This window comes from Rhamphochromis longiceps, linkage group LG3, assembly GCF_057381845.1.
Source record: "Rhamphochromis longiceps isolate RC_006_pf linkage group LG3, R_longiceps_female_GT1.1, whole genome shotgun sequence".
NCBI lineage: Eukaryota > Metazoa > Chordata > Actinopteri > Cichliformes > Cichlidae > Rhamphochromis > Rhamphochromis longiceps.
In genome coordinates this window covers 42,896,840-42,923,720 of record NC_140559.1, presented here as the reverse complement: position 1 = coordinate 42,923,720, position 26,881 = coordinate 42,896,840, and the positions used below count along the sequence as shown (strand labels likewise).

The 26,881-nt window shown below is 42.6% G+C and overlaps 1 protein-coding gene across 2 annotated transcripts; it reads right to left on the bottom strand.

Annotated features, from left to right (window-relative positions):
• Nucleotides 1-838: 838 nt before the first annotated feature.
• Nucleotides 839-25,421, bottom strand: acin1b (apoptotic chromatin condensation inducer 1b). 2 transcript variants are annotated; one of them, XM_085398861.1, is made up of 18 exons: nucleotides 25,269-25,421; nucleotides 22,588-22,653; nucleotides 22,397-22,508; nucleotides 21,918-21,991; nucleotides 21,141-21,665; nucleotides 20,367-21,050; nucleotides 20,130-20,206; nucleotides 14,513-14,633; nucleotides 9,682-9,727; nucleotides 7,013-7,158; nucleotides 6,387-6,533; nucleotides 6,109-6,286; nucleotides 5,837-5,982; nucleotides 5,022-5,129; nucleotides 4,596-4,703; nucleotides 3,889-4,249; nucleotides 2,292-2,389; nucleotides 839-2,199 (listed from the first exon to the last, which is right to left on the bottom strand). In XM_085398861.1, exons 1-18 carry the CDS (start codon nucleotides 25,401-25,403, stop codon nucleotides 1,879-1,881), a joined length of 3,453 nt encoding a protein of 1,150 aa, XP_085254987.1. In that variant the 5' UTR covers nucleotides 25,404-25,421; the 3' UTR covers nucleotides 839-1,878. The 2 variants fall into 2 exon arrangements, with proteins under 2 accessions (XP_085254987.1, XP_085254979.1); XM_085398853.1 differs by having other exon boundaries at nucleotides 20,367-21,665.
• Between the last annotated feature and the right edge of the window lie 1,460 nt (nucleotides 25,422-26,881).

Here is a 26,881-nt window from a genome sequence, read left to right as displayed (position 1 = left end):
CCTTTGTCCCATATGTCCACTCTCTGCACGTCTAAACCATCTTAAGCATGTCTCTATAATAACTTTGTCTCCAAACTGCTCACCCCTCCAGTCCATTCTGCTCACTACCAGTGAAAATGTTAACACCTCCACCTTGGCCTCCTGTCTTTTTGTCAGGAGACAATGACACTGACCATACATCATAGCAGGTCTCATTACAATCTTGTAAACCTTGTCACAAATCACCGGACACTCCTCTACACCCACTCCACCTGTCTTGTGCACTGTCCATAGCTTTGAACGATTGACTCCAGGTATTTAAACTCACTCCCTCTACAGGTGTTAACTTGTACAATTACAATGTCATCTGCAGTTAAGAGTCCACAGACACTCCTGCCTGACCTCTCAAAGCAAATATCACATCTGTATAGCTCCTTTTAAGTATGAAGCCACACTACTAATCACCGATCATCACCTCAGTCTTATTTAAACATGACCAAAAGGTTCAAGTAATGAAGGCACGGTTATATTCAAGAAAAAATCCCCATGAACCAAAACCCCTGGCTTCAGACTGCTCTTAATTCATTTTCTGCTCTTAGTTATGAACGTCAGCAAGAGGGGATCTTCCAAATATGGTCATCTCAGCACAGAAGCCCCACCCACCTGCTACTAATCATATCTTCTGTTTGCAAGAGGCAACCAATCATTAGAATAGAAGGGAGCTAAAGGAGCATGTTTAAGTCTGGGTGAACAGGGTGGTTCAGTATGAGAATAAATAAGGATTATTTTTAACTGTGAATCATCCAAAGCTACTCCAGACAAGAAATGCATGTAAACAAAAACATCCCAGCAGACAATGTGATAACCAATTAAAGTTTATTCATATTTTTTTTTTAATTCTCGGTACATTCAGCACTTGTAGGAGGAAAAAGCAACAAAATCAGTTTTAAACTAAAAAAAGAAAATTTTAAAATTCTAACCATTACTCTATTAGAAGATAAAGATTTTTTATTTTCACCTCCTCTTAAATATAAGATTGAAGGATCAGAGGAGGCGTTTTCAAATAGACATCAGTGCAGGGAAGGTCAGCTTCCCATAATCATCTGAGTATTTCATATCCTCTCCTTCTCATCCCACAAAAGGACAAAGTTAGGCATAATGCCACATCTCTCTAACACTACTGTCGCAGTGTCGAGACGTCACTCGCACAACAAGCCTTCAAAGGCTGAAGAAATAAACATGATTCCTCAAATTTCCAAGAAAACAAAATTAACTTATATCAACAAAGGTCGCCCATAAAGGTACATTAAAAAAAACAACAACAAAACAAAGATAAAGAAAAAATGTTTTGTGCTGAAGAGGAGAACATTAAAACTGATCCTAGAAAATATGTGAAGGTCAGGGATCTATTTTGGACTGGTTTTATTACAGGGCTGAGGAGGAAGGAACTGTGCACCCGCAGAACTAAAATAATGAGGCGGGCTCCCAAAACCTCAGTGGGACAAAAAAATGAAGAGGCGAGCCAGAAAACTACCGCCCTTCTTCTTTTCTTCAATCAAAGGGGAACCGACAGCACTGAAACAGAGACGAGGAGGAAACGCTACTCTCTACAGGAGGAAGGAGCCGGTGTTCTGCTGGAAGACGGAAAGAGAACGGAGGAGGAGGGGAGCGCGATGAACCGTCATGTTTCTGCAAAGGAATTTGTTAAAAAGATGGGGAGTGGGGTGGGTGGCAGAAGTGTGTGGAAGACAACGCTGGTGTCATAGTGGACGAATTCAAGCACAGTGGGGGCAGGTAGGGGAGGAGCAGACACCGAAACACCCCTGCCAGTGCCAGCCCGCTGCGTCCTCAGCTACACTGCTTCCCTCTCCAGCTTTTCCTGCGGCCTCCGTCCATCCCTCAGCGGCGCCTGTCCCTCGGGTTGCTCCGACTACGAGACCGCCGTCCACTAGCAGCGCCCGGCGAAGGTCGTCGGGGCCGGTGGCTGCCATCCCTCTTCTTGTCCCCCTCACGGTCCCGATCTCTGTCTCGGCCCCGCTCTCTGTCTCCGTCAGCGCCTCGCCCGGCTGCTCCGCCGCTCGTCGCCACGCTGCCATCCTTCTCCCGGCCCTTCAGCCTTTCCTTCTCCTCCTCGCGTTTCTTCTCCTCCTCTTGCAGTTCCTTATGCCTTCGCTCGCGCTCCTTTTGTCGCTCTGTGCGATCCAAAAGCCTCTGCGCCACCTGAGAGGGGGCACAAACACGGCGCACTGTTCAGGTGCAAGTACAACCACACCAGTCACTCGACACTAAATGTCAACATGTGAAGGACCAACCTGCTCCTCGGTGAGGGGAAGCCAGTATATACACGGAGCTGTTTTGGTCTTGAGGAACAAGTCGTCTAACAGTTTGGCTGGAGGTTCATCTGCCTTCTCTGTCAGTGAGGAAACAGAACCAGGCTGTTACACATGGAAACCTGAGCGCAAATATACATGTGATTAAAGTTGTGACTCACAGACCACACAGCAAACACTGCTGCACAGTTGGGGGATGTGGGGTTGCTTGTGTTTATCAACTTTGGGTATTGCATATGAGTAAAGGGCTCGCTGGGAAAGAAATCTTAGTTACTTTGCCAAATTGTGCACCTTTAGATTTTATTTAAAGCAGAATGGGAGGCAGAGCCTTCAGCTTTCAGGTCCCTCTTCTGTGGAACCAGCTCCCAGTTTGGATTCAGGAAACAGACACCATCTCTAATGTCAAGATCAAGCTTAAAACTTTCCTTTTTCATAAAGCAGCAAAGGCTCCTGGCAATTTCCCATGATGCATTGTGTTTCTTCTTCACTCTGTGTTTATACATCACTCTGCTTTTAATCAATAGTTATTGTTAATCTCTGGCTATCTTCCAGTGTGTCTTTTGTCCTGTCTTCTTCCTCTCACCTCAACCAATAGCGGGAGATGGCTAACTCTCCCTGAGCCTGAATCTGCCGGAGGTTTCTTCCTGTGAAAAGGGAGTTTTTCTTTCTACTGTTGCCAGGTGTTTGCTCAAAGCTGGTCATCTGATTGTTGAGGTTTTCTCTGTATTATTACAATATAAAGCCCCGTAAGACATTCACACCAATGGCCTACTGGAGGTGGTGCTGTATAAATATAGTTGAACTCAACCCCCCTCCCATTCTGACCATTTTCACTTGTGATTTCATCACAAACCTTAAACTCACAAAGTGGAAACATCAATCTAATAAAACAGAGATTTGGATCCCTGTGAAAAAATTAAGCTTTCCCAACGCTGCCAAACTTGTGTCATCAATCCAGTCCAATTATTTTCTTCCCCACATTCAGAAGCCAATCAGCTTCTGCTCCCTGTTCTTTGAATCTCTTCCATCACTCCGCCTTTCACCTCCATCTCCACCTCATCCTGGCCACCACCAAAGTCCAATTCCTCCCACTGCTGGGACTCAGCTCAGCTGTGTAGCTTAATTTGAGTCTAATTGACAAATTATTTATCACAAGCTCTGAACTTCAGTAAATCATGTTCAGTTATCTCCACTGATCTCTCCTTACCGTAGCGTTTTTTTTTGGTTTGTTTTTCCAAATGCAGGGTAGGACACAGATAAGTGGACCTGTGCAAATGGTTAGATATTTACAGGAGTGAGCCAAATGCAGCAGGAGTGCAGGGAGCAGTGTAGAGCTGCACAAAGAGATGGACACTGAAGCGTTAATGAGCCAATTTCTCAAAAGCCTCAGATTCTTTGAACCAGCTCCCAGATCACTCTGCTTCTTTTTAAATACATGAAGCTCATTTCATCCCCAAAAGTGACACAGTCGGGAAGCTTTCCATGTTGATTAATTAATCATTACTGTCTGTTTCAGTAAGGTGTACTTGGATTAAACTCCCCCCTCCCCCACTGTGATACTCTTAGTGAGTTGTCTTACCCTTCTTATCAGTCTTCCTCTCCTTGCTCTTGGCCCTCTCTCTCCTCTTCCTGTCTCTGTCTCTGGATCTAGATCGTCGTCCATCCTCTCCCGGCCGTGCAAATTCCCGCACTTTATCCCGGTCCCATTCCCGCTCGCCTCGCGCCCTCTCTCGGCGCTGCATCTCCCTTTCTCGCTCTGCCCACAGATCCCGTACACCTCTGTCTCGCTCGCGTTCACGCTCACGTTCCCTGTCTCTGTCCCTGTCTCGTTCTCTGTCTCGCTCAGGCATCAGAGGGGGCAGCCGGATCGGTGGGGCAGCGGGCGGGGGAACAGGCTCCTCCTCTTTGTCTGGCTTCAGGACACCTTTGTGAAAGTCCAGCTGTTTGAAAACATAAGCAGGCAGGTTAAAGAGTAGCTGTGGAGAGATTATTAAATGCACACAAAGGTGCATTTATAGGTTTATTTTTTAAAACACCTCAATATTAGACTGCAACCAGTGAGGTCAAGTTATTTCTACTCACTAGAAGTTAAAGAAGAGGTAATAGCGAAGCCCTATTTTTCCTCAGTACATTAAAAGTAGCAGAAAAATGATCCATTATAATAAAATGAGCTCAAACCATGTTAAGGCTGGACTGTCCTCGCCACCACCCAATGTGAAGTCTTCAAGTTTTGTGTGTGCTGAAAGCAGTGCATTTTTATTTGTGGCATTTCTGGCTTGTTATTACCTCAGCCTGCTCACAGAAGTCCACGTTGAGGACCTTGGGATTGCTCGTAGGCCACTTGACTCTGTGGAGGGCAGCTCTGGTAGCGACAGCCTCGTCTGTTGTAGCGTACTACGAGGGTAGGAGGAAAGGAAACAGAGAGAAAACAACCCAATCACATCTCAGCCAACACAAGCTGTGAAAACAGGCAACGGCACAAACAGATGGAAGCAGATGGATGAGAATGCAGAGGTCAAAAATATTATGCAAATGTTCCTTGTTGAATTTTCTAACATATATTTGCAAAAACAAATTATCGAGCCGTTTGACAGATGCTGATTAGGAAACAATATACTTTAGAAACTGAGCGCTGCATAATTCCACATGTAGCTTGTTAACCACATGCATCCACTCCTGATGCAGTGAAACGGTTCATTTGGCAATACGTACTGTGACATAGCAGTGAGACTTTATCTTGTCAATCCAAAAGCCCTCTTCCACTACGCTCCCTGTACGGTTCAGCAGCTCCTTCAGCTGGCCCAGGGTGAAAGGTCGCACCTGTTGGACAAAAAAAAAAAAAAAAGATTCAGACTTGAAGACATACTTTAATGATGGTCTGGTAAAGAAAGCCCTACCAATATATTATTTTTTTAATCGTTTTATGAAATGTAATCTGTATTTTCACCACTTTCAGCTGTATTACAGATTAAAGCTGCAGCATATTAAACAGGGGAATGCCCTAAGGTCACAGCTCAGACAATAACCCTTTTGAATTTAGGTAACGTTCTCCTCTAGTGCCACCATCAGGCCAAACAGCATATTTTTTCCCACTTGACGATCAAAGACGGCCATTTCTAGGTTTGACATCTGCTTACACCGTCAGCTCCTGTGTTTCTAAAGTGTAAGGCCACCTGAGATTACTGAGCCCTGGTGACCAACGTATAACCCACATATGACGCAAGCAACAAAAATCTCCAAATGGCAGTGATTAAATGTGTAACGTCTAGTCTTGTCACAGTCTGTTAAGTCATGCTCTGTGCCCCTGACTTAAGCTGATGCCTGACTACAACCTTAACACCTGGGTAAGCATTCCTGTCTGTAATTATGGGAAAGATGGTGATGATCATGTGATTACCACTGGCATACAATATATCCCATTCATGGAAAACTACAAAAGTTTAACTCTTGAACCTGGTATAAACACACACGATTAAGAGGGGAATTTTACAGATTGGGGAGGTGTGTGTGTGTGGTAACAAACCCACCAGGTTTGTCACATGGATGATGTTTGACACTTTTCCACGAGGTGGTGAGGGCTGCCTGGTTGTGCGGACGGGATCGTCGATCGTGACGGACACACCGGACTTCTGTTGACTTATGGAGCGACGCACCAGGCTGTCGCTGGGGGTAACTGTTGGAAAAAAAATGAGAAAGAGCCAGGAAGAGTGAGAGGGAATCACTGGAATGTTGCCACAGGCATGACGGAAAGCTGGAGGTAGCAATTAATTATAGCAATTAAGAATCCACAAACTTTCACCTTTCTTCGCTTCCCCGTCGAGGCTGACAGACGTCTGTGTTTCTGGGGCGTCCTCGGAAAGACTGCTCTTCCTGTTGTCTCTGGAAGTCCGACGTGGTTTCTCTGTCTCCATTTTCTCCACCTCCTCTTCTTCTTCTTCCTTTGTCTGTCCATTTTCCTGGCTGCTACCTGGGACAACCTGGAGAGGAAAAAAAGCCCAAAACAAAACAGGAACATGAAGAGAAGCCTTGTAGTTTCCAAAGTATTTCACTCAACGCCACCTACAGGCGTTCCCTTACCTGTGTGACGGTGCGTCGGATCTTGAGGCCTTTGTCTGGGTCGCTTCTGCTGGCATCCGGGTTCTCCTCATCACCAGACAACTGCAGCTCCTCTGGGTGAAGATCCACGACTGCCTCCTGGTTCACTTTGATGTCGGGGATCAAAGACTGAAGCGTAGAGATGTGGACAGGAGAAAAGAGATAAAAGAGAAAAAGAATTATGTTAATGTGGGAACATCTGACAGCTTCTCACACATTCTATTCAAATTTCCAAATTTTCAATTTCCTTACACAATTGTTTGATAATATGACACACCTCACAGCAGCAGTCGAGTGTAAAATGTAGGTGAAGCTTCCACCAAATGAAAACAATAAGAACACCTCATGATAAATCACTCTTTCCAATTTAAAACGGAAAATCTTCCCAAAATAAGTCATCACAATGTCAGAAGTGCTGGGTGTGTCTTCACTTTGAACAAGAATGATCATGTAAGTTTTGATCCGGAGCCAGAAAAAAAAAACGCTTCACTTCAATCAGAAACTTCTAAAAAAATAAAGTGTTCTTTCTTCTTACACCACCTTTTATAACCTTCACTTCTCTACTATCTGTTGGATGCCAGGTGCTCATCCCTGTGCTGTGTTGGTACCTTCAGGGAGTCCGTTGTTATGCTGATGGAGGGCTTCTTAGCAGTGACGGCCGTGCTGGAACCCCATCGCCTCTTTCTCCCCGCTGCGGTTCCCGTCTCAGTCTCTCCTGCTCCTCCGTCTGTGGTGGCGGGAGAAGTCTTACTGTCTGCAGGAGTTGGGGGAGAGAAAAAAAAAAGTAATTTATCATCATGAAAGTGAGCGATTTGGCTTCTGGTGAAAAGGATTTCACTGACAAGTTACTGCAAGCTCACAGCCTGAAAGCAGCAATGATTGTCCAAATGCTTTTACCCAAATTGTTTTGGCAATGGTGGCAGTAAGTAATTTAGGACAAAATTCAGAAATGTAATTGAGAGATTAAACAATTTCCTTAACAATCTTCTAATACTGGACCATTTTTGTTTTGGCTTGCTTCCACAGAGAGTCTGCTAGAAAGCCTCTGCACACCTGCTTTCTCCTAACACAGAGCTAACAGGCAGCACTTTTTAAAGAGAGGAGACTAGGAATCCTGTAGTGGATAAAGGCAAAGTGCATTTCTGAGGAAACAAGCATGGACAGTATCCCTGCTGTAGCGTGTTGAAATTGGAGAGACCAGTGAGTAATTTTTTTTTAAACCCACTCTGAGTCAAACTAGCACACCATTTCATTTCATTATCATTTCTTAATCACTGTGCTGCTACCAGAGCTATTAGGTGTGAACGGAAAACAAAGGATGTCATGTTGTTTTAATACCATCAACGCTACGATCCAACAGAGACTACATTCATTGGTGTACAGCACACACCGCAGAGGAGCAGCTGTCTCATCTCCAAGATATAACAGGGTTTCATTAGCTGTTCATTTCAAATATGGCAAAACCTTCAGTCACTGAGGTAAACGTAGACTTCTATGTTTTTCCTACTGACGTCAGTGCAGTTTTCCTCAATCTAAAGCTGTACTATTTAAAGTTTGTTCATGTAACAAGTGACGTGGAAACAGTTGACAACTAAATTTATTTTTGGTGTATGATCCAATCGCAATCAAGTGTGGTGGGGTTTTTTTTTGTGGTATGGACTAAATCTGGGATTTTGGCCCTTATTACAGGTTACTACATATAACCAATAGTGCAGGGAGATACTGTATAATAGTTTGGTGATAGCAGAACGCCATATGTGCCACGTTCCTTCTGTATTTCCTGGCAGGCTCTTTATCTGCTGACATCTGACAGATTTTTCACATGCACGTTTTAAAAAAAAAAAAAATCTGTCTTCTGATGGAAAGACTAAGTCTGCTTTTAGGTCCCATAATAAGCAGGCTATGACAGTAATATCCGACACAGTCTTAGTAATCAGCGCACACTCACATTCAGAACGACAGTCATGCTCAAAAAACGCGAGGAACTGCGTTTCCAAGTAGGGTTAGGTTGTTTTTTTAATGTCCACACCTGCATGATGAAGTAGCGGTGCTCACAATCACCAGGTTTAGCCGGAAGATTTAAAGATCCTTTAACGCAGGGGTGTCAAACTCAAATACACAGTGGGCCAAAACTCAAAACTGGAACAAAGTCGCGGGCTAACGTTAATATTTATTGAAATATATTTAATCCTCCAGATATAGGAATGAATCTTTTCTTATGGACTCAAACACGTTTTGCTGAAAAACTGAATATGGAACAAGCAAAGCTTAATACTAAACAATATATATATTAGCTGTATAATACCAGTAGGCCAGCTCTAATAGTAATTTGGTTTGGCTTCGCGGGCCAAATGTAATTATGCTGCGGGCCAAATTTGGCCCGCGGGCCAGAGTTTGACACCTATGCTTTAACGGGTTTTTAAGACTCTCTTATCTTTCTGATTTAATTTTACACTACAAACTCTCCAGAGCCCTCAGGTCCTCTGCTAGGAGACAGTCCCTAAAATTAGAACCAAGACTCACGGAGAGGTATCTTTTAGTTATTATGCTCCGGGTTTATGGAACAGTCTACCTGAAGACCTGAAGGCTGCCGAAACTGTTGAGATGTTTAATACAAAACTCAAGACCTTCCTTTTTTTAGCACGCCTGGTTAAGGTTTTTGTGTCAGTTTTATTTATTTTAATTTTTATTTATTTTGATTTTCATTTAATTATTTTTATTATACTTTATATTTACCCTTTACTTATTTTTTTCTTCTCTGTATGATAGGTGGGTGTCTAATGTGTAGAAGTGGGTGTGTAGGAGGGGTGTTGAGAGAGTGCAGAGAAGGTGGTGTATGTGTGTATTTCAGTTTATTTTCTGCATCTTAATGCATAAAAATTCCTATAAAAATAAAGTTTTGATTGACTGAGGAGGCCAGGTGAGGGGAAGCCAATTGGAAGAAGTTCCCATCAGTTTGAATGTGGATAAACAGAAGTGCTATGTAGGATAAATCCATGGAGCTATGGTAGTCGAGTCCAAGAATAACCAGATAATGTGCTGAAATAAAAAAGGAAACTTGTGTACTGCAGTGTTTTTCCTGATTAGATGTTATTACACAGAGTTTACTTTTGCCATCTTGCTCATGCAAGTACACCGCTTAAAAAAAAGAAAAGAAAAAAAAAAGTGTCTAATCTTTCACTTTAAATCCTGCTGAATCTATCGTCATGTATCCTGTAACATGGGTAAGGTTTCTGGTCCAGGATTCCAGGAAAAACGATATAACTGGTATACTTACTGGTCAGGGATATCTTGCGAGCAGCAAAAGCCTTAGGGGTGGTGCTCTGGAAAGAGAGAGAGACAGAAAAAAAACATACAGAAACCCCAGGGGTGCGGGGTGAGATGAGAACCGGGAGTCCAGACCCAAACAGGCATCAACAGAGACGAGGTGAAACAGGAAAAGTGGAGGAGGGGTGGGGGGACGAGGGGGTTAAAGTAACAGAAGCCCGGAGGCTCTAATTGTATTACATTAAAAATAAAAAATCTCTGGTTTATACCAAGAGGCTCCAGACACATTTCTGCCATCCACCTCTGCTCAGAGCCGCTGAGATAAATCTTTATGCTTCTTCACTTCTACATGCGTTTGACAGCAATATGGACTTTAAGAGCAAAGCAACTACAGGATCAGTATTAGGACACAAGTAGGGCAGCAAGATGGTGTCTATCTGCAGACTAAAGTCACAAGTAAGTCTTAGTAAACTAAAACAATTCTTCAGACACCAAAAAAAATTGGTGCCAACATTACATACTGTGGCAAAGTTGTGAAGTTTCAGAGGCTTCCTAACTTTACACACACTACTGCTGATGTAACGAGAAGGAGCTCGCGTTACTTTAGCAGCGATAATAAGTGAATGTAGAAGTATGTAAAGTCATGTTTACTAGCTTTCTACATGCAAAATAATTATTATTACAATAAGAAACACCCTACAAATATGTTTCACAATGACTACAGCTGATAGGATTGCAAATGTTCCACACAAACCCAACTATGGTCCTGACAGAACGAACACATTCAAATCACTGTTTTCGATTTAAAAGAGTTTCGCCATGTTTCAGGTTTTGATCAGTAGATGGCAGGAAGTGCAGGACCTTTGCTTCCTAAATAAACCGTATGAAGTGGCTAGTGGCTTCCTGACAGTTTCATTAATTCCATTTCGTGCTGAGGGAAACGTTACTGATCTGTGTTCTTCGACAGCACTATATTACTTAATTATCTCTAGATATTTTGCAGTGTGCAGGTAAACAAAATAAAACCCCAAATGCAAATACATAAGGGTATATTTTGTTTGCCCTCTTGTGGCTGCAAATTTGAATGGTTTGAACTTGTGTGGCTTTTTGTAACTATTATTCTGCGTTTACAGGGTGCTGATGCTGCTAATGCACTCAATAAGCATTAAGGTAATGGTGTGTAGCTGAGTCAAGTGGTGCAATTGAATGATGGTAAAATATTAGTGCTAATGAGCAGAGGTGGAAAACCAAGTGCTGAAGACGTACTAATCTGTAGCAGAACTATCAATACTGCAGTTGTAATTCACCTTAAAGAATGCATCATATTAACAAAAGGCTATTGCAGATCCACAGTCTGTGTTTAAATGTATACAGAGCACTCTCGGCTTGATGTAAACATATCAAATTGAACTGCAGTACACATGACAGTTCCAGAATTTTGGACTAAATTACAAGAGGAGGAAAAAAATATTTTATACACTAACTCCTGTCAAATATTTACACATTTTTAAATAGAGGTATAATGACAAGTCATTTCCTGGTACCATTTAACACCTGATTCCTTACTGGCCCAACCTCACGACAGTGTGCACTGTATCTAGGCAACAAGGATCCAATCAGAGAAGGCAGAGAAGTGAGGGCAGGGCTCGATTTGAGAGTGCAGATTAGCCACCAGGCAGGAACTGATCACCAGATTGGACTTTTTTTCTGGGGAGGACTTTTCTTGACTGACTGCTGGTCACACAGTCACGATTCAGTCTTTTTGAGGGGGGTGGCAGAGGTTTCAGAGCGTCTCTGTGGACTCTGACGGAGTCAGGGGAGGGATGTAGGTTTACTTTGTTAGAGTCCAGGATCTGTGACGTACATCTGATGAGTCTTTTGTTAACGCTTGAGGCTAGTGTCTTTCATTTCCATTGGTGCTTACATATTCTCCATTCCCCGTGGATACTTGGGAAAAAAATGGGATTTTCAACATGATAACCCCAGATTGTCTGTGATGCCTTCCAGCTCTTTTTTACCCATTAGGTTTCCGTAGGTTTCCAAGTATGCAGCGAGAGTCTTACGCTTGCTTTGAGTTCACTGCACAGAAGATCAGAATCAAGTCTCTTAACAGGAATAAAGATGGAAAAAAAATAATCCAGTCTTTGTTGAACTGCAATCCACGGCTGTAGTCAAAGACAGAGGGCTCATAGCAGTGCTAGCATGACTCCCCCCACACACTCGCATGAAACCATGCAAAAAAAATTTACCAGGGCCAAGCTGTGGGTGTAGCGAAGAGATGGATACATAAATAAATACGTAACAGCAACAACCGCAGGAGTCCATCTGCAAGGTCCACAGTAGAGAGAGAATATCACAATGTCACGGTGAGACATCCACTGAGTCACACTGGTGCTCACTGCAGGGAAAGAACGGGCAGCAGTTTGTGGAGCAGATCCACCCTTCCTGGCAAAGCGTAGATGATCAATACAACCACAGAAAAAGTGCATCACTGTGGTCAGATTACTTGTCCTTGGACAGATGTCTTTAAAAGTCTCTCTGTGTCTTTACTAAACTGGAACCATTCAGGAAAACTGTTGTGATCTTAGCTCAATATGAGTCCCATTTGAAAGGTGTGCCACACTGTCAAGGCAGATGATAGCTGCAGGCTTTACAAAACCAGAAATCCAGATGTGTCACATCCATAGATTTTTGTCTTATCCACAAAGTTGTCCAACAAAAACAAAAGAAAAAAAGCCCATGGGTTGTTGCTTACTAGCAGATTGTCTTAGTTGCTCCATTTGAAAGAGTCTTAAAACCCAAAACGGCGACAGCAGCATTAATTAGCAGTTACTGCAACAGTTCTCAGTCCAAAGTCATTACTCCACTCCACAAGCAGAGGGCAGCGTGGGAACAGAGGAAGCATCAAAAACCAAACTGGAGAACTGAAGTTTTGTCTGGATTTTGGAGGACAACACTTGCAGACTGTGTTTATCCTCAAAATGGCAGAAAGGGCTAGGGAGAGGGATACAGAGCATCAGACACCCTCCCCCTCCTTTAACCCTTCATTCATCACCACCACACAGTCCAGTCCAGAACAGAGAGCAGGCTTCCACGCCCTGTGGCTGCCGCTGCTGTCGGTGGTGCTCTGATGCAAGCTCCCATTACTGCTGGCTGACAGGAGGCCTTGCAGGCTGACGCTTTACTCAGTGCCATGGGGTTGCAGACTCTGGGCCTAACTCAGGTACCAGCGACGCACTTGGGCATAGCGGGACAGGACTTGTAGGAGAAGTAGGAGGAGGAGTGGAGGAGGTGTTGGTGGTGTTGTTGGTGGTAGTAGTAGTAGTACGCAGCAGGTACCAATAGGGGCAATGGAAGAGGCATGGGCACCTTCATAACAAAGCAATCAATGGGGTTTTAAACAGCAATCACACCATAAATATATATAGTGAGAGAGAAGTGTTCATTATGGGATACAAAGGCAAAAGATGAAAAGAGGTGGAGATAGACAGTGAGAGAGAGAGAGAGTGAATAAGACAAAAAGGGAGGCAGCTTGAAAGGAGCAAGAAAGAGGACAAAGGGAGATGAGAAACAGGGTGGAAGAAACAGCAGAAACAAGCCCTGATGTATCTCTACACACAATGTCAGGGTCCATTATTCATGCAAACCCAAAGGGGGAAAACAAAACCCACAAATACACACTCACATTGAAAAAGCGATAACAACTTCAAACTGCACAGAAGCTCACCAGAAAATCTAATTCGAGCACTTTAGATGGGCTGGAGTGTAATGCATGATTGTCCTTTCTAATGTTTCTGAGGGCGATGGATGAAAGCTTTATCCGACAAACGGGAGCTTTGTTAGCACTATCAACAATTCTCTGTGGTATAATTAGACTATAATGGTGGCAGTACTTGTAAAAATGTTGTCTGATGTGATGATGCCTCTTAAAGACCCTGACACACCACGTGCAAGAACTTGTGCTGAGAAAGAAGTTATATATCAAATTTAATAGGAAACAAACTTAATGAGAATACTTAACAAAAAGTGACAATCGAGTAACTTTTAAAATAGTTTCTTACAAAAGGAAACAGGCAAAGAAACAGCTGTGGACACGATGGACAAGTAGTCCATTCTATTGTGCTTTCTTGATGGATATATGCATTGTAGTTGAAGATGTCCACACGCAGCCTCATATTCATCTGATGGTGATCAAACCAGACCCAACCAGACCCTTGTCACAACTGAGGGAGTAACTACAGCAATGTCAAGTGGGTCACTGTCAACTTGGTGTGTCAGGATCTTTAGATGTTTAAGGCCATTACCTCACCCCACCCACACACACACACACTAATGGATATATAAGCATGCACTCTCTGCAGCATGGATATCTATTTTAAACACAGTATAACCATCAATACTTTCATTCCAGCAGCTTTTACCACTTAATGTACCTCTGCAGGGCCCACACAAACAATGGACATGTGTGAGAGATCATCTAAATGAATGAGCTTGTTATGAAATATTAGTTGAATTAAAAGCAGATGGAAGGGATGAGGTGATTCCTATTTAACCCTGGACCCAATTCCAACTCAACCCCAGGTCATTCACACTAAACATTTGTGCAAAAAATTGAGTGATTTGTCTATTACGATGCTTTAACTGATGAACACACTGTAAAGTCAGATTTAATCAAAGGCGAAAAATACATTAACACCTGCAAAGAAACTGGGGTGTGTTGGTTTTGAGTAACCCATCCTTAAATTACACTGATAATTAAACATGCTTGTATATGAGTGAGGATGCAGGTTAGTGGGAGACAGGAAAAGACCCAGGCTCCTACACCCTCCCAGTGACCTTACCTCCTCATGGCGGCCCTCACTGTTCTCAGGCTCAGCCCCGGAGGCTGGCTGCTGGTCCATGGAGCTCTCCGAATCTGGTTCCACCTCCGTCACGGCGGCTGCACTGGGCTCCGACACCTCCCTGCAGGAGGAAAACAGTGGAAGAAAGGATAAGAGTGAAGGTTATTTCCATGAAAAAAACCCTCACATTGACCATAACTACACAATCAATTATAATAAACACATAGGCAACTTACAGTCCAAGCCGTAAACATTTAGCCAGTGACAGTTTTTTTTTAAATTTTGTTTCTGTAAACCACCCCAGTGGATATGAAATGCATACTTTTAGCTTTCATGAAGGGGGTTTTACAAGGTTAACATATTAACCGTTTAGGGATTACAGAGTCTTTAAAACATTTAATGTCTGACATTTATGTTGTCACATCCAGCTTTGCATAAACGTCTAGAAAGTCTCAGATTTGCAACATGCGTGAAAACAGCTGGTGAATCTCCTGGGATCGAGGAGGGGTTCACACACATACACGGTGAAACCGAGAGCAGAGAGAAACTACTGTGACCATAAATTACAGTTAAAAAAAAAGAAATTCCCAGTATTATTTTTATTTGATTGCTGGGGAAGGATGTCCCACATGGCCACATTTTAACAAGCATAGAAAGTAACCAGTGCTGAGGCTCCAATCAAAGACAACTGAGACAGAAATGAGTCCGGCAGCTATTAATGTCTAAGCTGTTGAGGCCTGGGCAGTGTTACGGTTTGTATAATAGGAGAAAAAACAATGTGTAGGAAAAGAGAGGAAGGGTGGTGAAGGCCAGTGATCTGGGTCACTCCTGCTATAAATAACTCACCAGCTAACTGACACCCAGGGTCACAAACCTTTCTCAGACTAACTCATACTCAGACATAACCTCACAGAAGACTGTGTGTGGTCTTCATCTTATCCATTTGGATCATTGTGGGGGTAAAGAAAAGTATAACAACACCTCTGATTCAACCAATAAAAGCCATGAACTGCGGTTAATGGAGTCGGACCTCACACAGTCAAATGCTTCCCCTCATGTTGTGATATTTTATTACTCATATCTCAGATGAAGATAAAAACAGGAGATGGCATCATTATATTTTTAGCTACCCCCTCAACTCCCCCAACCAGCATTATCAGAAGCCGCCTCCGCTGCCTCCATGTGATGCCACGGGCAGCGAGGCAGCACCCTGTAGGTGGGAGAATCACATCCTGTAGCATCCTTCACTCTAATCACCGTGCTCATCACCCACTGCTGTTCGCATGCTTATTTGCATTATATGTAACAGGACACACTGAAAAATGCTTCTCAATACTAAAAAACCTGAAGGCAACAAAAAGCCTGTTCAAGATGCAAAAATCTCCAACACGTTTAGGCACTAGTTCAATGCCATTTATTCAACAGCCTGTGCAGAAAAACAGCAGTGATAGCTATAACCTCCAGAAAGAAACAAACAAATATGAGCAGTGCATGTGATGTGTGTTACATGTTTTTAATTCACTAATTATTGAGGAAAAGAATAAAAGTTGCCTATTAAATCTTTAAGAATAAAGTAATGTGTGTCTATTCCAAAAATACTTATTCGATCATTATAAAAGGCTACAGGATGAAACTCCTTCATTTTTGTTTGTTATCCACACAAGTGACTCATTGATTAGTTTGTTAATGCCAAAAATATGAATCATGGTTATAGGATTGTGGGTCAGTATTAAAACAACTTATTTAACAAAAAAAAACAAACAATTAACTTAATTAGCATTTATTACTAGGCAAAAAAGACTTTAATGGGTTCAGCTTTAAATCTAATTTACACGAGATAAAATGAAAAATAAAAACTGGCGTATTTTTGACTCTAAAGCCCATCTCACAAGGGCAACGATCACGTGAAGATGGAGGTGGTAGAAAACACAGGGTCATCTCCTTCAGGTTCACCTACACAAATCTCTTTGTGACTTCTACTTCATCTACACAGATCTGGCCGACCAAAGTCTTTCTGATATCTTAACCTGCACTAAACTAAACAGCAAGCGAGTCTGAAGGACAGTGTTTGAAGAACAGGGTCATATTGGGTATATAACGCATGAAGGAAAAGCTTTTTTCAATCATTTTGTTTTCAATATATTTGGAAGGTTTTACACCCATAGTCACTTTGGGTGAGTCACTTTTACCAAAAGGCATCAAAGAAACCCCTTCAGCGAGGTGTTAGCTGTGGGTCTACACATTCAAATCCATGTCTTTTAAAGTGACAACAATCTCGCTATAATCCAACAATACTTACTCAAACATTCTCACAAGTCTTGGTTAAAGACAGACAAATCTTAGCTTTGCACATTCTCCATGACATGTAAGACAACCAGTGTTAAGTTTTACTGCATCTTTTAGAGGAAGGGCTGTAATGTTAGTCTCAGTACTGAAATCTACCCAGGGCAACAGCAGAACCGGTTTCACCTCTTCTTCTTGAGATTAGTCACCAGCAGGACAGTCATGAAGACGACAGCATTCCCTTTCCTCCACACAACACACAGACTACACATTTGCTCTAGGTGTTGGTTTCATTGTCTACGGGTGTGTGGGCAAGGCCAGAGGAACACCTGCATCGGCTATAAAGGGAAGACAGATGTCAGCTAGAAATACAACCCCCGCTTAAGATCTTAAGACGAATGACCACAGAGAGAAAGAATGAGCAGCTTTTTCTTCTCAAGTAACACATTTAAAGCTCCCTCTCTCGCTACTCAATAATCTTGCAATAATGTCACCAGTCAGGAATGAGGAAGCCCGTTAAAAGGTGAGGAACAAGATCTGTAAAATGTTGAAGCATAACGTTTTTTCATATTAACGTTAAATGGATTTTTAAAAAAGCAAGCGGCTCAGGGCCAATTTAACAAAACATGGTTTCCAATCAAACTGGACATACAGTCAGATCCCAGGGGAGGAGAGCGAGAGTGCTGGTACCAGCTGGGACAATTTTATCACACCATAAGGGACCATTCACACTGACTCTACAGCTAACAGATGTCTGCTTTAATGATCTCCCTTGACAACAGTGAGATCATTAACAGCTACAGCAACACAAAGCCAAAAATGCAAATATTGTTCACTGTCATTTAAGCATCAAAATGCATGCGGAGATTAAACATAAGTGTGCTTTTAAAGAGATATTCTAAAACAAGAGGGGGGTGAAAGTCCTTTATCTTGGCTGCAAGCATGCCAGGAAAAATACGAGGTCAGAAGGAAAGATGGAAGAGGAGAAATCAATGTCCACATACTTCTCATCACATCCTGAAATCTGAGGACATTATTTATTCATCAATAGCTCCTTTAGTGCAAATTTAATTCAAGGATTGTTCAAAGAAAGGAGACCCCCACTTTCCCGCTCTGAAAAAAAAAAGTCTTCCCTTGCTCCTTCACCCAACAAAAGGCTTTCACCGCCGTCCCCACCCCCGGTCCTCTTCACATGGGCGAACACGCTCATAACCAGGCCAATGTGGACACATGATATGATATTCATCAGCCGAGCAGGAGCTGCTAGCTTTTCGGCGCAAAACGACACGCCGAACCCGGATAACGTATCCCGGCAGATTTCTATTTAAGTGGTGTGAAAGTACAAACGGCAACCTGAAGCCTTGAATCGCCCTCTGGCTCCCTCTTACCCGTTTTTGTTGCCTTCGGACAGCATTATGGCCGGCCTTGAAAGGAAACCCCCGGGGATAAAAGATGACACCGTGCCGCTGGATGTTATTTCGGTCAGGCGCTGCTTGAAACCGGCAACGCGAAATTTAAAAAATATCCTGCTCGTATGTTTCAATTACTGATTAGCCATACACTGCGTCGGTATCAGGGATGCACTGCATGCATGACGGCCATGTTGGCTAGCGCGAAAGAGCAACGGCTACCTTCCGGTCTGAGATTTCCAAAATAAAAGCCCAATTTAACGCCCAACCTTGGCGCATATCGAAAGAAAAAGTATTTAAACTTTAACGCAGCACCAGAAAAGAAAACTACATAATATGTGCTACAAGAAGGAAACCATTAAGATATGTTTAGGTTTAAATGAATAACTTTTTAGATATGTGCCATTAGATGCCCATTAATTACATATAACACTCTTTATGTCACCAAGCAGGCTTAAAAATAATCTTTATCAATTAAACTACTAGTTTACTGGGATAAAACTCAAGTTGATTGCCATTACAAACATGCACACCAATTTATCTACCATCACACATGATTCTGAATTCTTTATGCATGAATAACTACTACAGCAATATAGTGTTTATATAGCAATAATTGCTTGACAATTACACAATAAACACTGTGTTTTAACCCTGGGTGTGACCAGAAGTGGCTTTCGGTAGCATGTTATACAGCCTTGTTATAGATATAGTAAAGCAAAATAAGCTGAAAGGCCTATTCCTCTTCAGTTTCCACTTTCATGTATAGGCCATCATAAACCTTGCTGACAGTAACATAATAGTATTGTGTGTATATATATATAATATGGCCCATCGTCTGTGCAGAAACATTGCACACAGCAACTGCATCGCTCCGGTGAGCCGAGATAAAGACACACAAAAAAAATGACATTATATTTTTCGGTTTGTGTTCTTCAGCCATTGTAATCATGAATAGTTTTTATACATTTTCAATAGCCCAAAAGCACAGTGGCTATCACGTGCTGCAAGTACAGCACCTCACGTCAACTATCAGAAAATCAAACACACAAACACAAACAGGACATACTTTATCGTATCCTCATATGACAACCAGAGTTGTGATTACAGGGTTGACCAGGTGCAAAAGATTTTCTGATTTTAACATGAGCAGCAGCTGTTGCAAGTTTGTGAAATACTGCACTAGGTGTTCGATGTGTGTATTTTTCTGTAGCGACCCAAACAACCCAAGCAGCTCAAAACTATCAGAGCAAGGGTTTTAATGAAGAGCTTTTAACTGTATTTTAATGGTTGTAAGAAGAACTTCTAATTGGTCAGGGTGCCTCACAACTGCTGCATATACCATCACAGGCCTGAGCACATGGCCAATAAGCTTGTCCAACATTGGCTATGCTGAACCCTGCCTGACCATATAACTATGAAATAGAATCACGATCTACGATACCCAAAACATCCTGTGATTTAAGTGAGGAAGACACAGTTATGAGGAGAGGAAACATGAAAGAAACAAGAACAAGAAGATGAAAATTGACCTGGACATCAGCAGCCAGTGAGCATCTCTTTGTAAATCCATCACCAGAATTAGTTACCAAACTCTGTGAGGTTATTCCTGAAAAGCGATTTATAAATCACTTTCAGAAATCTGGAATACAGGAATCAAAAAAATGGAACCACAAATTAAGTCCCGGTGTTTGTCTATTGTATGACAGGTTATTAAGCAAATTTTATGTTTGTATGGCATATTTAGCAATGCTTAATACAACTGATATAAAGAGGTGAGACAAGTGTTAACCGCCTTGTCTTGTAAACCATTTAACTGGTGAACTGAAAAGTTAAGCTATGTTGAAGAACGTAAAGCACTCATTTTAAGAGTGAGGGTTAGGATTGCTGTTCAGGTTTCATATATTTTAATAAAGGTTGCTTACCTTTTGGAAAGGTGTGGTGTCTCTGCCCCTTTACTCGGGTCAGCTTTTTTCTCACCATCTGCTTCTTGGTCCACCTTCTGTGAGATGATTCAAAATAAAAACAATAAAAAGCTATATAGAGAAAAGAGATTCAGCTTCAAAATGCTCTTCACTCTGAAGGTTAAATTTCTTCTAGTGCTACAGATAGTGCACGGTTTCTAACTATTCCCTGATATCCACAACAGTTTATTTACTAACCTTCAGCTTCCTGGCAGGTGGTGTTTTATCCTGAGAGGAGGACGATTGTGATGATCGTGACGACGAGTCTGATTTGGAGTCAGAATCTGATGAAGAACCTGAATCTTGGACCTCAGTCACCAGCTTCTTGTCTTCATCTGCCGTCTTCTGTTTCTTTTCCTGCTCCTCCTTTAGCCGTTTCTCCTCTCTTCTCTTCTCCTCTTCCTGTTGTTGTTTCTTCTCTTTTTCTCGTTCCTTCTCACGCTGTTTCCTCCCCTCCTCCATTCGTTTCCTCTCCTGTTCCTTCTCTTCTTCTAAGCGTTTCTTTTCTCTTTCCTGTTCTTCTTCCTTCCTTCTTTCTCTCTTCTGCTCCTGCTGTCTCTCCTTGTCCTCCCTCTCCTTCAGCTGCCTCTCTTCCTCCATCTTCCTGTCCTCTTGTTGCATCTTTGTCTCCCGTCCTGGCTGTGGGGATTCACTGGAAGACTCAGCAGTGGAGTGTGCAGTCTCTCCTGACACACCAGCCCCCTCTGACTCCATCTTGTGTACAAGCAGAGAAAGGGGCCCTGTCCCACGTTTCACGCGTGGTTCGGGACTGCTGGAACGAGAACTTGAGTCAGAATCTTGCCTCTGCACCTTGGAAGGTGGGAATGACACCACCCTTTGGCTGCGTCCAGCTTCTTCACGGTCATCTGGGTCTGGCGGGCTCTGCTTGGGAGTGTCAGGAAGGGGGAACAGATTAGGGGGTGGAGAGGGAGGAGGTGTGGGGTGGCGCAGTTGCATGGGGGTGTGGTGTACCTGTGGAGGTGGGATGTGCTGCGGAGGTTGAAGTTTGCGTTTGGATCTTCCAGCTGATGATGGGACGCTGGGTGGCATCTGCTGCGATGGGGCAGGTCCCCTGCTTCCCTTTCGGACCCCACCGGGACCAGGCCCCCAGTCCTCATCATCATCACTCTCATCATCACCATCATCACCTTCATCACTATCCTCATGGACATGGCTTGATGCTGAACCCCCAGCAGATCGGCTCAGGTGGAGCACAGAACGAGCCGATCCTGGTTCACTCGGTGCGGTGCCTTCCTTCTCCTGAGCTGGGGGTACTGCTGGGGGACAGTCGGGCTGTCCCAGAACGCGCACTGACAGGGAGGCGACTGCACGGGGAGGAGAGGGTGCTGGTGGCTCCTTGTGTCCTTGGTGAAAGGTGGCTCGCTGCATCCTAGCTCCTGGAGCGTCATGGGCCTCCTGGTGATGAAGGGTGGTGCCATGACCTGTCACTGAGTCTCCTGCCCCTCTCTCCTCAGGCCTGGCCAGAACCTGACGTGGCTGCGCACAGATAACTGAGTCAGTGGGAGACGAAACATGATGACTTAATTCTGCTGATGTATTTTTAAAAAAAATGAGTTTAATCAGATTAAATCTGTAATCATTAGAAAAAAATAGTTTATATCATGCAAAAAGCACCATGCTATTATTTTTGTTTTGGTACACAGAATGTTGACAAATGCGGAAAATCTGATTCTTCTGTACCTTTCTGCTCCACAGGATAAAAGCTTTGTTTTCCTCGAGGGTACTGACCTTGTCAGAGGCATAGGAGGAGCTGTCATTGTCCTCCGAGTGTTCTTCATCCTCCTCAGGTACAGCTGGGCTCTCTGAGAGACAGAAGCACGAGGCAGAGGTTAAAAGTCGACCCCGGTCTGAGAATTATACTCCCAGGACATGCCTACTGGATCTCACACAAGCAAAACTTTTCTAACAATAACTTGTAATGATTTCTTTTCCTCACACCGAAAAAGAGAAATAAAAACTTGAATCGTTTTTTAGAGAAATTCTGTCTTAATGGCTGTGAAATCAGAGATTAGAGTGTAGTTTTTCCCATAGTGTGAAATGCTCATTTGACAAGCCACTGTAGGTTTTACACATTTATTTAAATGTTATTTTTAATTTTTAAGCACATAAAGTTAGGTAAGCAAAGACGTTTGACCACCAGGGAGTTTTTGCGAGTCGTCTGAGCCAAAGGACGGGCCAAGTGTGTGTTTGTGGTCTGAATCTTTTACCATCAGCGTCTTGCCCCTGCTGGGCCTCTCTCTCCAGTCTCTGGCAAAGGAGCTCTTGCTGCTTGGCCAGGTACTGCTTTATGAAGCTGTTTTGGCACATCTCCTCTCCTATCTGTAACACAGCGTTTTTAAAACAATGTGACATTGTGTCAAAACATCACCAGACTACTGCAGATTTTAAAATCTCCTACCTGAGAGTTGGGCTGCAGCCCACTGTGAGAGGACGATGTCTTCTGTAGGTTCTCCAGCATCAGAGCCTGATGGTAAGGAGGAGGGGAGGGGAATTCATTTAAATGTTAACGTAATGCCAGAATGAATATTAAAGAAAACTGTAAACCAGATACTAGAATTCTGAGTCCTCTAATTATAACGCTTGTTATACCTGTTGACTTTTTGTATATTTAAATATCGCATATAGGTTTGCATTTTGTGCACAACATTAAAAAGGCAGACCTAAACCCAATAATAATACTAAATGTGCCTACAATGTAAGATACTTAATAAAAAAGGGCACTTTAAGAATTGTAAAAAGAATTAACATAAATGCATGTATATTAACTTAATAGTCTATTAATCACATGCAATAAATTTATGACTAAAAAGCATCGTCACTCCTGAGCCACTTTATTAGGTACACCTGTTTAATTACTCATTGTCACAAACATCTAATCAGCCAATCACAACTCAGAGCATTTAGGCTTGCAGATATGATAAAGACAACTTGCTGAAGTTTAAACTGAACATCAAATGGGAAAGAACGGCAATTTAAGCGATTTTGAACGTAGCATGGTTGTTCAAGCCAGATTTTCCCACACAATCATCTCTAAGGTTTACAGAGAACGGTGTGGAAAAGGCAAAATATCCCGTAAGCAGCAGCAATGCCTCGACAGCAGAGGTCAGAACGGTGCTTCAAGCTGACAGGAAGCCAATGATTCCCTCAAATAACCACTTGTTACAATTGAGGTATGTAGAAGAGCATCTTAAATGCACAATATATCTAACTTTGAAGCAGATGGACTACAGCAACAGAAGACCACACCAGGTGTCACTCCTGTTAGCTAAGAACAGGAAACTGAGGCTACAATTCACATGTCTTACACAATAGATGACCAGAAAAATGTTTCCTGGTCTTATTGGACTTGCTTTCTGTTCCATTATATGCAAGGTAGGGTCAGAATTTGCTGTAAACAACATGAAAGCATGGATCCATCCTGGCTTGTAACAATGTTTTCGACTGGTGGTGGAGGTGTAATGGTGTGCAGGATATTTTGTGACACACTTTGGGCTTTTTATTACCAGCTGACCATTGTTTAAACACTATAGCCTACCTGAATATTTTCACTGCTCGTGTCCATCCCTTTATGACCGCTGTTTAGCCATTGTGTGATGGCTGCTTCCACAGGGATAACACACCGTGTCCAAAAGGTCAAATCATCTCAATCCGGTTTCTTGAAAATGACACTGAGTGTACTGTACTTAAAATGACCTACACTCTCACCACATCTCAATCCAATAGAATAACTCTGGGATTTTGTGAAATGGGAGATTGCCATTATGGATGTGCAGCAGACAAATATGCAGCAACTGTGTGAACTTATCTTGTCAATATAGATCAAAATCCCAGAGTAATGTTTCCAGCACCTTGTTGAATCTTTGGCAAGAAGAATCAAGAAATTCAAAAATGAAGCCCAACCCAGTACTAGCGCTGTCTAACTAATGAAGCATGCATGAGTCTCTCTTTATACATTCTCTATTGCCTAAATCCTAAAAGATCCAAGATGTTTGTTCGAAGTAAAGAGAAGACACTTTCCATCAGTGCTTTTTCTGTGCAAAGATAAACTCTGAATCCTGACTGAAGCGCTTCATATAAACACATTCATTCACCCTGTTGAAACCCCATCTGGCGTGTGGGGCTCAACAGGGTGCTAGTAAGGTGTACCTGATAAAGTAGTTAGTGAGTGTGTATTAAATTCTTTGACAAGAAAGGCACATAAAAAAAAACTTTAGGCATCCTACACATCATTGTTTTGAATAATAATTTGAATATAGGTAAATCACAATAAAATTATTCTCCATCAACAAAGCCTTAAAGAGACTTTAAGAGCAACTCTATTGCTTTAATCTTATCAGCACCGTATTTTTTACTGTATGCATGCTGATATCAGTTTATTTTAATACTGTGCCGTTAACGCACGGTTTGAGTCAGATATGGGGAGTTTATATCGCAATCAAGAGGTGTTGCTTCACTATAATCTTATGATTAAAATAAATACATAAAGCAACGTATTATTTAAAAAAAGACCAATCAATTGGTAACATATTTTTTAAATGTGACTTTAGCGAAGGAGATGATCCCGGTTTTTAACGGTGAAAACGGCGTTTACAAAAATATAAGTTGAAGAAAATTTGAATGAAATAGCTGTTGGTTATGCGCGGAATGTGTTTACATCACGAGGCGCGCCCCCCGTAACCCTAATACACACACGCACGCACACGCAAGCACGGTGCGCGCGCGGGCACTGTCATGTACACTATGTGCGGCTGTTGGCTTGCTTACTCTCAGCTTAGGCCTGGACTTGACAGGTGCACAGTTCAACTGTGTGCAACACGGTGCTCTGCGAGTAGTTACGAATTAAGTCCGAACTCGGTAGCCGGGCCGTCGGGTTAAACTGTCAGTTACAACCAGTCGAAGAGGAAAACTGTTGTTTATGAGTAATAACGCGTGCACGGCGATTTATGTATTCCCGCTTCACAGCCCACACACATACACACATCGTTACGGCCTCTACTGTTAACCCCCCCACTGTCTCTCGCCTCCTGCTGAACTTGGCCAGACTCGGCACAGACGTCCGTAACGTGAGAGAAAACTTACCCCTTTGAGTCGCTTGATAAGTGTGTTCTTTTGTCCGCTTTTTGGGAGGTTTCTTTGCTCCAGAGCCGCTTTCAAATCGGCAACTCGGAGCGACTGAAGAGGTTTTCCATCAAGCGTAATATCTTCGTCCGCCATTTTGCTCCCTCCGCTTGTCTAAACTCCGTCGCTACGGCTGCCGCTCGGCGTCACAGCTCGGGAGTTTCCGGAAGCGCTCGGCTTGTCCGAACGATCCTCTTACCAAAATGTTTTTTTTGTATAAACACGACTAATATAGTAATATAACAACAAATAAAACAAACAATATTTTATTTGCAAAAAAATGTATTTGTGTTTTCTGAACAGGAATACAAGACAGACAACCAATGTAGTGTTAAAAATAAGGAGGATTAGGTCTGTTATTACTGTAGGAAAAGCATTCACTTCTATATGTCAGCAATATGCATAACAGATCATACTGAGTTCAAATAGTGTAAAAAAAACAAAAAAACCCCATCCAGTTACAAAAGAAAAGACAGCCATTTTTGAACTGTAACTCGGAAAAAAAAAGAAAAAGAAAAACTTTGTTCATTGCAAATCACCCAATCACATCACTCAGGTGAAGGATGTGCATATATATATGTATAAAGTATAAGCAAATTAAAGCCATGCAGATGGGGAAAGCAAAGGAACATAAACGTTGGCATACAATAAATATACAGCTAAAGGTTACTTGCCCATCATGCTCCCTTAAAACACACACACACACACACAGCCCATTTTAACAGGCTGCTAGTCATTGGAAAATACTTCAAACCTCCACAGGGTGGCACTGCAGCAAAGAAAATGTAAAAGCTGGAAACCAAGTCAACAATTTAAATCTGAAACATTAGAAAAAGAAAAAGTAGGGGGAAATAAAAGGGGGGGGGGGGGGGGGGGGGGGGGGGGGGGGCAAAGTAATATGATTGCCAGAAGAGAAGGTAGTGCTATATTCAAGTTTTATCCCCCTGGCTGTGTTCTCTCACAAACAAGATGTGTAGTGTGAATATGCTGACGTGTTGTCGCAGAGAGGAGCATAATACCAATTATGACTCACAGGCCGTGCTGTGCACCTGTCAGTATGAAAAGTGGAGTAGTGTTAGACACAAAACAGGTTTGTTTTCATGGATTGTAAAATACAAAGTGTCTCTTTTAAATTGAAAAGCAGACTATGCTTCATTCCACAGGCATAGGTTCACGATCACAATAAAGTCCCACAAACTGATGTAGAGTTAACCGTCGTCCCCGTCTTTGTTCCGTCATAATAATCACAACTGGTTTCTGATGTGCACTTCCACAATAAGATGGCTTCAAACTATCAAAGCGGACATAAATAAGAGGCGATGACAGTTTATGGGAAAATGATGCTGAAAAGCAAAAGTCAAAGAAGAGAAGTGATGCAAGTCATAACAAGACGTGTGAAGACAGGTGAACTCGGTCAACAGGTTTCGCATCCATTACCAAACCTGCCACATGACTGTGGGAAAGAATAGGATGAGGCAATTTGTCACCCAGCTAACGTTGCTCAATCAAAAACCCCTTCATCGACCCACAGACATATTCTCCCTCTGTGACAAAAAAGCTTTTGTTTTTCTTCA